This window comes from Palaemon carinicauda, chromosome 4 (assembly GCF_036898095.1).
Source record: "Palaemon carinicauda isolate YSFRI2023 chromosome 4, ASM3689809v2, whole genome shotgun sequence".
In the NCBI taxonomy this organism is placed as follows: Eukaryota; Metazoa; Arthropoda; class Malacostraca; order Decapoda; family Palaemonidae; genus Palaemon; species Palaemon carinicauda.
Window position 1 is genome coordinate 73,431,623 of NC_090728.1, and position 13,473 is coordinate 73,445,095.

At 38.4% G+C, this 13,473-nt stretch overlaps 1 protein-coding gene across 7 annotated transcripts in view; it reads left to right on the forward strand.

The window, feature by feature from the left end:
* The window catches only part of Dlg5 (Discs large 5), an 847,504-nt gene that overhangs the window by 556,944 nt on the left and 277,087 nt on the right, over positions 1-13,473 (forward strand). For all 7 annotated transcript variants that reach the window (XR_011044295.1, XM_068372367.1, XM_068372363.1 and 4 more), the window contains 2 exons: positions 1,557-1,674; positions 12,521-12,622. Coding sequence is in view for 6 of the 7 variants with exons in the window: in XM_068372367.1 (XP_068228468.1) it covers positions 1,557-1,674; positions 12,521-12,622 (220 nt within the window). In the remaining variant the exon portion in view is untranslated. The remainder of the gene's footprint in view (positions 1-1,556; positions 1,675-12,520; positions 12,623-13,473) is intronic.

Consider the following 13,473-nt stretch of genomic DNA (forward strand, 5'->3'; position numbering starts at 1 on the left):
ATAAAGAGAGACTTGTGTCAGCTTGATCAACATAAACACATTCTCTGCAAGTTTGAACTTATGAAGTTCCACCGATTCAACTGCCGCATTTGGAGGATCATTCCACAATCTGGTCATAGCTGAAATAAAACTTCTAGAATAATATGTAGTATTGACGCTTATGATGGAGAAGGCAAGACTATTAAAACTAACAGCATACCTTGTGCTATGTACAGGATGGTACAGACTGAGAAGATCTGAATGCAAAGGATGGTCAGAATTCTGAAATATCTTATGCAACATGCATAAAGAACTGACTGAATGACAGTGCCAGAGATTAATATTCAAATCAGTGATAAGAAATTTGATAGACCACAAGTTCTTGTCTAACAAATTATGATTTAATTCATCAGCTGAAGACCAGACAGGAGAACAATACTCATAACAAGGCAGAATGTAAGTTTTAAAACATATCATCAGAATAGATTGATCACGGAAAATACTTCTCAATAAACCAATATTTTGTGCAATTGAAGAAGATACCACTTAAATGTATTCCTCATAAGGGAATTTGCTATCAAGAATCACAACTAAAAATTTAGAAGTGTCATATAGAGTTAAGGAAACATTATCAATACTGAGATCTGGATGTTGATGAGCCACTGTCCTTAATATACTTACAAACATTCTTTTGAGTTTTGTTAGGGTTCAACTCCATGCCCCATAAATTGCACCATGCACTAGTTTTATCTATATCTTTATTAATAGATTCAGCAATACCAGATCTACATTCAAGAGATGGAATTGATCCAAATAGTAGCATCATCTGCATATGTAACAAGATTTTTTTCTAGCCCAAACCACCTATCTTGTGTATATAGTAATGAGAGTAATGGGCCAAGAACACTACCCTGAGGAATACCAGATATCACCTCACTATGGTGCCCACCAACAGCAACTCTTTGCAATCAATTGCTCCAAAATTTAATAATGATGCTCAGAAATGACTCATTCACTCCCAACTGGTCAAGTTTGAAAACTGGGGCCTTTTGATTAATACGGTCAGAAACAGATTTCTGTACAGCATTGGAGATTGTATTAAGGGCATCACATGCTCCAAAGCCTTTACAAAAGCCTCTTTGCAAGTTAGAGAATAGATGATTACCTTCATTATGATCTACAGGTATTTAGACTTTTTGCGTAATATGAACCATATGCATGTAAGGTTACAGTGGTCATTTTAATAAGGGAAAACATAAGATAAGCTGCGTACGTTTTCAGTCTGTTAATTTTTTTGTGTTTGTAATTTTGATATATATCCCATTAAATTTTCTTAGAGACATTAAAATTTTTTAATCGTTTATGAATTGTTTTTTTTTAATGTGTTTATAGGAGAGTTTATGTACCTTCGATTCAAAAATTCAAAATTTAAGACAGGATTATGGGTTGGATGTGGACTGAAAATTCCGATCTTTAAGTTTATATAGTTTATGATATGCAATGGTTTCAGCTACAAAACTTATTTCTTGATACATATTTCAGATACTAATGCAGATTGCATTTTTTCTTTTAAACAGACAAAATGTAGATATTACCAGGAAATATGAAAATACACTGAAGGAAGTAGATTATTATAAAAAGCAAGAACGTGCAGCCTATACTGCTCTGCAAAATTTACGAATGCAGTATGAGGAGGTAAGCAATTATAACCCTTTTTCTATGATTAATGAATTCTTAGAATTTCACTAATATTCTTTCAATGATTGTTATTCTCTTATATCATACTTTGTGTTATGGGTGTTATAATTTTTGTAAGGTCATTCTTTTTTTAATTTCATTTTAAGAGAGTCAATCAAACAGAGCATTCCCATACTTATTTATGATAAGCAAAGTTGTCACTCTTAATACCATTGTATCACAAGAGATTTGTCCTACAGCTACAATGAATATAAAAGTTTCTTTGGGTAACCTGTATAAAAATATGACACTCGGCATCAAACATATCTATGTAAAATATGTGATGTTTCTCTTGGCCAGCAACATTATAAGAGACAGTTATCCATTCAATCTGAAATGCAAAAAGACTATATTCATCATCATAAAGTATATAATGTAAGGCGTTGGAAAAACTATGTCAAGAAAGGTTAATGCCACTGTGACCTTACCTCACGCTAAAATACAGTACAGTATATAAGAAGCTTATAATTTATTCCGTAGCATAATAATATGACTTTCATACCATGATTTAGCCCACCTGTAGATTTAAGATACTACCTACTGTACCTACAAAGTTTTAAGATGGAAAATGCTTACATAAATAAGTTTCTCTCTCTCTCTCTCTCTCTCTCTCTCTCTCTCTCTCTCTCTCTCTCTCTCTCTCTCTCTCTCTCTTTGCCGTGGTACTTTTACCAGGAATAGTTAGAGATTATAGGCAAGTCAGGTTATGACTTCATTTTTGTTCCCATACTAACAAACCTTCTGGTATTCATGTGGATTATCTTTTAGCGGCAGCTGGTATTCATGTGGATTATCTTTCAGCGGCAGCTGGAGGTAGCCATTAGACTTTAATTGCGAGGTGCCAACCCTGCCTAACCGCTTGAGCAGGTAGGCTGGGAGGTACCCAGCCACCTCTATAGATACTCTCACAGCATTGAGCATTGTCACTTTTTCTTTTGGCTCAATAGAGATCGGACATGTCCGCTCTCCTCCTGACTGTCATTGGACTTTTTCAATTCTGCTTTCTCTTTTCAGGCGTGTGTTTTCTCTTGCTATCACCCTCATCATGGGAACCTGTTCAGGGCATTAGGGTGCCGCATGTGGGACCTTAATGTTGTCGTTGGCGACCGACCCGCACTCTTTGTGTCTTACTTGCTGAAGGCATCGATGCTAACAGGGTTTGCCCTGCGCAATGTAGGGAGTAGTCTGCCTCCCAATGGGAGAAATTAGGGCGATGTAGGAAGAAGAAAACTAAGAGCGACCGTTTTCCCTCAGGGGCTAGCAGAGTGCGTTCTTCTTCTTGCATCCCCAAATCTTTCTCAAAAGCTCCTTCTCGCACGTGCTTTTACGAGGGACGATCGAGTAGGAGCGCAAATCCTTTAACTCCTTGATAACTCCGGGATACTGGGAGGGTTGTTGCTTCTCCTCCAACCGCTGGCGAGCCATTATCCCTTTCAGATCTTCTGCAGGTGTGGTCGTCCTTAGGGATTTTGGGACCCCCTTCGATGGAGGAATTGCTGCGCCTTGTTCAGTATGGTGCCAGGAAGGAACCTTCTCCAGAACCGTCGACATCTCATGCTTTGGAACTGTGCGAGGTCCATCTGTCGCCTTCTTCTGGCCCTTCCACGTGTGGACGAGGTGATCGCTCGTGTTCGCCTCTCTAACGGCCTCCTGCCGACGACGAACCCTCTCTCCATCCTGGGACCTCGTCGTCTTCTAACCTTCAACCTTCTGTTTTTCCCCACAGGAACCTGCAGGTTGCAGGTGGGGATCTATCGAGGACACGCGGTCCTACCATCAGCAGTGCGAAAGGACGAGCATTACCATCGCCTCGCCCTTCTGGACTCTCTTCCCCTGATCGCCGTACGCGATGATTGGAAGATCTTACGGATCGTAGGTCATCATGATCCGAGCGCTCTTCTTCTGGAAGATGCTCATGCTCTAGGGCCTCGCGCTCACGAGACCGCAGGTCTCAACACTCTCCTCGGAGGTGTTCCTCTTCACTAAGACGAGTCTCGCAATCTCGTTATACACAATCGCAAGCAGTCTAGTCCTAGGTCCAGACGCGCGCGTTCTGGATCTCTGCGATCTAGATCATGAGAACGATGCTCTCATTCGTAAGGGTGGCGTTCATGTTCGCGTGGGTACCGTTCACGAGAACATATGGAGTTATGAGATCCCTTGCTTCAAGTCAGAGATTAGGCCTTCTTGGAACGTGGTCCGTGTCTTTAGAGTCTTGAAAGGACCTCCTTACGAATCATTACGCCATGCGACTGACCGAAATCTAACTTTGAAGACGGTGTTCCTGCTCGCTTTAGCCTTGGCAAAGAGAGTCAGTGAACTGCATGGCCTCTCGTATGACATCACCCATTCAAAGGGATGGGGGAAAGTTACACTCAGCTTCGTGTCTGTGTTTATTGCTAAGACTCAAAATCCGGGGTTGCTGGACCATAGATTCGGGCCCTTTGGGATTGCGAGATTTTGTTCTGTAACCAATGACCCAGATCAATTGTTACTATGGGAGTTTGAGATACTATCTTAAACGCACTGCAGCAACACGGCCCAGACTAACACCTATGTTTGTTAGTTCAGGTAGAGTAAAGTGGAGGATCACCAAGAACACGGTTTCCTTCTGGTTTCACCAAGTCATCGAAACATCCTTGGCCCCAGATCCTCCTCAGGCTCGTGGACCTAGAGCCCATGATGTCAGGGGAATTGGTTCTTCCCTGCTGGCATTCAAGCGCAACTTTTCCGTGTTACAAGTTCTCTAAGTGGGTGTGTGGAAGAGACAGACCACTTTCACAGCCCATTACTTAAAAGACGTGACCCATAGGAGACTCGACACGTTCAGTATCGGTCCTGTGGTGGCTGCTCTACAAGTCGTATAAAATACCTCAGGCTCCTTGATGGACAAGTAGTTGGTTGAGGGCATTGGTTACCGGAGTTAAGACTGGGATGAATGAGAAGAATATCTGGCTTTCTTTTCTTCATCTTCCCCTCCCTGGGGGTACAGCACCTGGGTCCCTCTGCAAGATGGCTTCAACCTCTACAGGTAATTATCACTTCCCTTGTGTAGCCTAGTATAAGTTATGAAATTGTTATACTGTGCACGTCCCCATTGCTTTCTGCGAGGGAGCAATGGGATACACCTTGTTTTCCTATACGGTATAAACTCAAAGACGTTCATACAAACAACAACCTGTATTTTACTGCATTGCACAGGCCACGAGTATACTCATTTTATATATTTCAGTGAGGTGTCAAAGTTTTCCCTAGACCACAGTCATATACTGTACTAGGTAAAACTGGGTCATTGTCCATGCCAGATCTATGGCTTCCACCCTCCTGAGAGCGAGTCATCCACATAGATAATGGAAGGTTTGTTAATATTGGAACAAATGACAAATTTGGAGGTAATTTGTATTTTTCCCTAACTAATATAAATTGGCCTGCCATCACCTGTCCCCCAGAAGTACTGCCTGCAATAAAAAGTGACGTCTCACTGCTGTGAGAGTATATATAGAGGCAGTTGGGTAACCCCCCCCCCCCTGCATACCCGCTCAAGTGGATAGGCAGGGTTGCCACCTCGCAATTAAAGTCTAATGGCTACCTCCAGCTGCTGCTGAAAGATAATCCACATAAATAATTCCAGGTTTGTATTAGTTTGGGAAAAATACAAATTATCTCCAAATTTGTCATGTTTATTGGTTTTATTTTTTTGATTGCCTTTTATGTGAACCTTGACTAAGATCAAGTATATAATGAGATATGAGATAATTCATTCTCAATTTTCGTAAGATTCTGTATTCTTCCTGTGAATCGTTGCAGGCTCTATTGCAATTTCAAGTCATTTAAGGGAACTTGTGCACATTGCCTATAATTTTAGGTATTATTATCATTATTGTTTTTATTATTATTATTATTATTATTATTATTATTGTTATTATTATTAGCAGCTGAGCTGCAACCCTGTGTTGGAAAAGCAAAATGCTAACATTCCCAAGTGCCCTAAAAGGGAAAGTATCCCAGTAAGAAAAAGAAATTGAGAAGTGAAGATTAAAAGAGGAATAGAAAAAGTTAATGTTTTAAGATAAATAATGTAAATAGATAAGTAACATACAGATCATAAAACGAGACTTACAGCATGTCGAGCTACTCAACAGAAAAGCATTTGTATGAAGCTTGAACCTATGAAATTTCACTGACATGACTATTTATTTAAACTTATCATTCTACACTTTGGTCACATTCAAAATGAAAACATCATTCTAAAAGTTCATCACATCGCTAAGGAAGTTGTTATAGTACAGTAATCCCTTGGCTATCTCGGGTGTTCTATTCCAGGACCCCGTGATAAATGAAAAACCGCAAAATTGGTACGAAAATACTGTATACGTTATATCTTATTAACCTTCCCAAACACTACATTGTTAACCAAACTATATGTTCATTTACTGTGGCCAAAATGGAGAGCTATATTTGAAATAAACAGGATTTTAATAATGCCAATTTTTCATGTAACTTTATCCAATGATAATAATTGTAATATTCACATACTGAATTAGTATTGTATTATGAAATAAAACCACAGCAAATATACAACTTTACCATTCATTTTGTAAGCTCATGGAGACTAACGTCTATGCCTTCCAAATTAGCTGATTAAGGCAAACTAGTGAATAAATTTTTCTCTTGGTAAAAGAGATAATTATTACTGTACTCAAAATGTAATTTCTATTTTACTTTATAAAAGTATATAGTTTTTAGTTAAAAAATACTTTTCTTTTATATTTTATTTACTGATAATTTTAATGGCATGTCGAAGTTTAGCAGTGTTTCATCGCTATTGCCGATGCACGATATTTTAGTCTTTACTTTTACGATGCTTGATTACATAGCATAAGAAGTTACTGACTTTTTTCAATTCTTTGGGTAATATTTTTGCAATCTGGTTTACCTTTTCATAAATTAACGAAGGTATACAGTGAACCCTCGCTACTTCGCGGTTCGACCATCGCGGATTCACCACTTCGCGGGTTTTTTCCATAACCCATATATATATACATATCGCGGATTTTCCGGAAAATTCGAAAATACCGCGAAATCTGAAGACAACCAAATACGATATTTTGTTACCTGTAATTCCATTAATACTGTAATTAGTAATATCTGCTCTTACTGATTGTTCATTGCATTACATATGATATATAATTCAGCTCAGAAAGAAATAAAACACGAAAAGAGAATGTGATCATACGATAATACAGTACTGTATACAGTACGTAGTAAAATTAAATCGAACATGAAACGCAAATCAGATGCAGTCATACCATATTAGAATGGTGTAAGGCTGCTGATGGCTACTACTGTACTACAAATGTAATGGATGTGCTTCTTTTCCATGATTCTTTTGTATGTACAGTATACGTACGTAGTACTGCATCCAATAATATTCTTTGTTGCAAAAATCACATTTCGAATAAGCGTACGAGAGAGAGAGAGAGAGAGAGAGAGAGAGAGAGAGAGAGAGAGAGAGAGAGAGAGACACATCCTACAAAAGAATAAAATAGCATACGTAAAGCTATTACGTGTATTATTATTGTTATTATTATTATTATTGTTGTTGTTAATAAAATTATTATTGTTATTATTATTATCATTATTATTATTATTATTACTGTATTATTATCATACGATAATTCAGTACTGTATACAGTACGTAGTAAAATTAAATCGAACATGAAACGCAAATCAGATGCAGTCATACAATATTAGAATGGTGTAAGGCTGCTGATGGCTACTACTGTACGTACAGTACTACAAATGTAATGGATGTGCTTCTTTTCCATGAATCTTTTGTATGTATACGTACGTAGTACAGTACTGCATCCAATAATATTCTTTGTTGCAAAAATCACATTTCGAATAAGCGTACGAGAGAGAGAGAGAGAGAGAGAGAGAGAGAGAGAGAGAGAGAGAGAGAGAGAGAGAGAGAGAGTGAGAGAGAGAGACACACACACACATCCTACAAAAGAATAAAATACTGTAGCATACGTAAAGCTATTAAATATTGTTATTATTATTGTTGTTGTTGTTAATAAAATTATGATTGTTATTATTATTATCATTATTATTATTATTATTATTACAGTACTGTACTGTATTATTATCATTATTTATTATTATTATTATTAATACGTACGTACGGTATGCGCGGGGTATCTTGTATGAGTTGGTAACCTACGCATCATATACTGTAAGATGGGTTGTGATTGGTTCAAGCGCTGATAGATGACGAATCAGAACTCAAGTTTTGTTATCTAGCCTGTGATTGGTGTTTTGCCATCATCTCCAGCTTCCAGCATCTAGGTTCTCGCGGGCCCGGGTCGTCCACTCTCTGTTCCTGCGTATCGCTGAGTAGACGTTCTTAAGTTTGTGAAGTTTACAGTAATCTGTGCTGTGTGCGACCTTTTTAAGTTGAACTTTTTGTCAAATCCTACTGTACAATGGCTCCCAAGCGTTCTGCTTCTACTAAGGCTGGTAGTGAGCCTAAACGCCACCGAAGGATGATGACGATAGCTGAGAAGGTTACGCTTCTCGATATGTTAAAAGATGGTAGAAGTTACGCGTCCGCTGCGCGCCATTTTGGGATCAACGAATCTACTGTTCGCTATATCAAGAAAAACGAGGCGAACATTAGAAAAACGGCTGCAATCACCTTTAGCAGATCAGCGAAGCGAGTCATTACAACTCGTAATAAAACGATTGTACGCATGGAAGGTGCTTTAGCTGTGTGGATTGCCGACTGCCGGAAGAAGAACATAGCCTTGGATACGAACACCATCCGAACAAAGGCTTTGAGCTTGTATCAGAATTTTGCTGCAAAGGAACCTCAGGACGACGACGGCAACCATGCTGAAGAAGATGATGATGCAGATGACCCTCAACCAGGGACATCCACTGATTCCCAGCCTCAGAAACGTTTTTCCGCCAGCAAAGGATGGTTCGCGAAGTTTCAGAAACGCTTCGCTCTGAAAAGCGTTTCCCTGCATGGCGAGGCTGCTTCGGCTGACACTGCCGCTGCTGAAACTTACGCGAACCAGACATTCAAGAATATTATCGCCGAAGGTGGATACAAGCCGGAACAAGTCTTTAATATGGATGAGACCGGCTTATTTTGGAAGAGAATGCCGTCGCGAACTTTCCTGTTCAAAGAGGAAGCCAAAGCCTCTGGCTTTAAAGCATTCAAGGATCGCGTTACCCTCGTGATATGTGGCAATGCTGCTGGATTTTTGCTAAAGCCGGGGCTTATTTATAAGTTGAAAAATCCTCGCGCTTTGAAAAATAAAAATAAGAATCTCCTTCCCGTGTACTGGATGCATAATCAAAAAGCATGGATTACGAAGATGCTGACCTCCAACTGGTTCCATCAGTGTTTTATCCCGCAAGTCAGCAAATATCTCTTAGAGAAGGGCTTGCCATTCAAGATCCTTCTCCTTATGGATAACGCTGGTGGACACGCAACTGACCTGTCGCATGAGGGCATTCAGGTTGAGTTCCTGCCACCCAACACCACGTCATTAATTCAACCGATGGACCAGGGGGTTATCAGGGCGTTCAAGGCCCTCTACACGAAGAACACCTTGGCGGACCTCGTTGCGTGTGTGGATGCTGCCCAAGATGATGAGGATGAAGATTTTAACTTGAAGGCGTACTGGCGGCAGTACACCATAGCCACGTGCCTGCAGAATTTTCAGAAGGCACTTCAAGAGATGAAACCTGCAACTGTGAATGCGAGCTGGAAGATGTTGTGGCCCCAGATTTTTTACGACGACGAGGGATTTACACCTGCTGAAATCCAACACTCTGCAATACGCAAATCTGTGCAGTTGGCTGCCATAATTGGAGGTGACGGGTTTGGCGACATGACGACTGAAGACGTCGACGAGTTGTTGGACTGCCATTCCCAGCCCCTAACTGACGCAGACCTCGAAGACCTGACGAAATCGGCAAGCGAAGAAGAGAGTGAAACCCAGGAAGAGACCCAAGAAAATGTCGAAGAAACGGGCTTAACATTAGAACGGCTTGCCAAGGCCTGCAACCATGCGAAGGAGTTGAAAGAAATGTTGCAAGAGTGGGACGAGGATATGGTTCGGTCGATGCAATTCTGCAACAAGGTTGATGACATAATGACTCCCTACAAGATGCTCTTAGATCGAAAAAAGAAGCAGCGGCAACAACTTCCGATCACAATGTTCTTCCAGCCTCGCAAAAAAGAGCCAGTTCCTCCTGCTAGTACGCCTTCAGAAGAAATTGAAGAAGTTTCCCAGGAAGAAGTTGAAGAGGTGTCCCAGGAAAAGACACCTCCGTCTGAAGAGACGTAAAATACTACCTGGCTGCACAGTAGAACAAATCATCAGCTTCATCATCATCATTTCAACTGTGCAGCAAATTCATCGCCATCATCATTCAAGTTTTTCTTCAACTTCTTTCGTGGTGAGTACAGTAACAATCTTTATTTTTTACTTTAATATTCTCACATTCTAAAACTGTATTTGTGCCTGTTTTATAGTTTAGTACTGTACGTACTGTATGCATTAAGTTAAAGGGAAGGTTTTAAAAGTCTACATGTTGTAACCTATCATATTTTTTTTGTTTAAAATTTACATTTACGTACGTAAAACAATCTCTCTCTCTCTCTCTCTCTCTCTCTCTCTCTCTCTCGTAAATTGATTTTTTATGTTTAAAATTTACATTTACTGTACGTACGTATAACAATCTCTCTCTCTCTCTCTCTCTCTCTCTCTCTCTCTCTCTCTCTCTCTCTCTCTCTCTCTCTCTCTCTCTCTCGTATATTGTTTTCCTGCTTTGCTACGTACAATATGTACTGTACAGTACTGTATGATTTTATATAGATACGGTAAATTATATTTGTAAGGTAACATATTTTGTAAATGCTTTTACTGTAAATACTGTACTGTATCATTATTTATCACTATCATCATGCGCGTTAAATGCCTTGTTTGTTCTGAGCGTGGTTGTTTACTGAGCGTACAGTACTTTATGACGCCGTCGTTTCAGGCGGCGTCATAAAGAAAAACATTTCATTTGGAAGTCCTAAGAAAAATACGTAAACTAAAACATTGGTAATAAAAAAATCAACATACTGTATAATCAATATAATCGATGCAAAAACTAACCTATACATATATGTGTACACTAAATGAGTTTGTTTCTTCATTATGATCAGAGATGAACGTAAACAAAACATTGGTTGCCATTTTTTATCGTGCTTTTTAGGTGTTTAGGAAACGTATGATATAAAATCGCCTATAATATTTGTGCCTGTTTTAGTTTAGGGTGCTGTAGTACATGCATTAAGTGTTCTGTACATTAAAGGGTGGTTTGTTAACAGTACTACGTACAAGGGAAGGTTTTAAAAGTCCGAATATACATGTTAAATAAATAGGTAAATATGATGTCACTACTTCGCGGAATTTCACCTATCGCGGCCGCGTCTGGAACCTATCTACCGCGATAAACGAGGGTTCACTGTAATGCAATAACATGTCACTCATATTTTACTTAACGTCATTTGTAATAACGACGGTAATTGTTTACTGTCGAAGGAAGATTAAAATGCAAGCAAAACAGCTGTTGTTATCCAAATCGTTAGTTCATGACAAAACAGATGTTTTTCATTCAGTTGTTTATAGCTGTATACTAACGATGCTTGCATCATTCATTCTCCCTTTGCTTTTTAAGTTATTGATCTAGAAGTTTGGATAAAGAGATGGAAAAAAAAAGAGGTTAGTTTATTATTATTTGGTTTCAAATAAGGAACTCGCATGATACAGGAGATACATGATGAAATAGTTTTTTACGGGTGAAAATTTGGTGCTAGCACAATATGCGAGATTGCAAGTGTTACTTAAGTGTATACTTTATTACAGTAATTTAATTTATCATTTTTAGGGCCAAAATTGACGAGGCCTATATAAAGAAAATTTTATTAAAATATGATAAAACCTGGAACATAAAGGGGAGTCTGCAATTTAGATTTACAGATAATTTATATAAATCCGCAGTTTACTGAGGGAGTAATAGATGAACCACAATAAGGTGTACGATTACTGTAGTGTGTAATGTAGAGCCTTATGAAAAATGCCAAGACTGTTAGAATTAACTACATACCTTTTATTATATAGAGGATTACATATTCCGGTAATATTTGAATGGACAGGATGGTCAGAATGATGAAAAACTACAAAACAAAGTGTGAAAGGAGGTAATATAGATAATGTGGCTAGAGATTAATATCCAGGTCAGGGATAAGGAATTTGATAGGCCTCAAACTTTTGTCTAACAAATCAAGAAGAGCTTGCTGCTGAAGAATAACTGGAGATCAATATTCAAAACAAGGCAGAATAGATTTATTAAAATATTTCCATTAGGGACACAGGTCTTCTAAAACATAAAAAATAATTTGTACTTTTGAGAAACACATCCTGTCTGTATAGACAGGATGTGTTTCTCAAAAGTAAATATGTACTCAAGAATCACATGTAAAGTTTCAAATGAGTTATATATAGCTAAATAAGTATTGTCAATGAAAAGAAATACATATGGTCACAGTGTCCTTGACCTACTATAGTTTTTGGGGAGTTTAACTTCATCACACATAATTTTCACTATGCAGTAATTTTAGCTAATTCTTTGTAAAAGGATTCAGCAGCCACAGGTCTACATAAAAAGTAGTTTTAAGTATGTGATTTCACAAAGGGAAAGATTTTTGCAACTACCATATTCCCTCAATATTTTGCAGGTTGTAGCTGAAAAGCAGAAGTTGGAGCGAGAAGTAACTTCGTTGCAAACGATCATGGAAGACGATCGTAAAGAGATCGCTGACCTTCGACGGCAACAGCAGGTCAGCAACCTACTAGTACGAGCGTTTTCGATCGTAGATGGAGCATCACAAAACTAATCACTAACCCAGGCAAAGTGACTGGTTTTACAGAAATTCTTTTTGGTATTATACTCACCTTTGATTCCTATGAGCTCAAGCTGCACTCAGATATGTAACCAGTTCAGCAACTTTGAGTCTTAAAGGAAAACTAACTTGCAGAAACATTTCTACATATTTATATATGGAATATATTTATTTATATATATTTTATGTTCTTATTCATGATTTAATGGCATTGATGTGAGATACAAAGTTGCCAATCATGTTGCACATCCTGAATCCTATAATTTCAAAAACAACTCTAAATAATTAATAGTAGACCGCACCCAGTATTCCATGATGCTTCTCATTAGTACAGTATTCAAATCCAATATAAATGACTGATTTTATTCCAAGACTTGCAGTCCCTAAGGCTCTGCAAAGAAGGACTTCAGTAGGTGTGCTTCGTATTTTGTGTGATTCTTCTTGTATATTAGACAAATTAAATGCACATCTAACTTCAAAAATTACCCTAAATTGAGCACAGACCCTCTGATTGTGTCTAGATGCTAAATCAAATACTTTCTGTCAGCTTCCCAAGAAAGTCATTGTCTAGCTGAACACAGTAGATAAAATTATGATTCTTTCTTTTTTTCGGCAAAGCTTTTCTCCCGCTCTCTCTTCTTTGTTCATACATCAGTTTATGGGTGAAAAGTGTTTTATCAAAAAAAAAAAAAATGTTAAAAATACTTTTTATTCTTGTTTATGTCATAGTAATACAAACCCCATTCTTGGCTTTTGCAACAGCTCTGGGATGGTGATGGTGTAGTGGA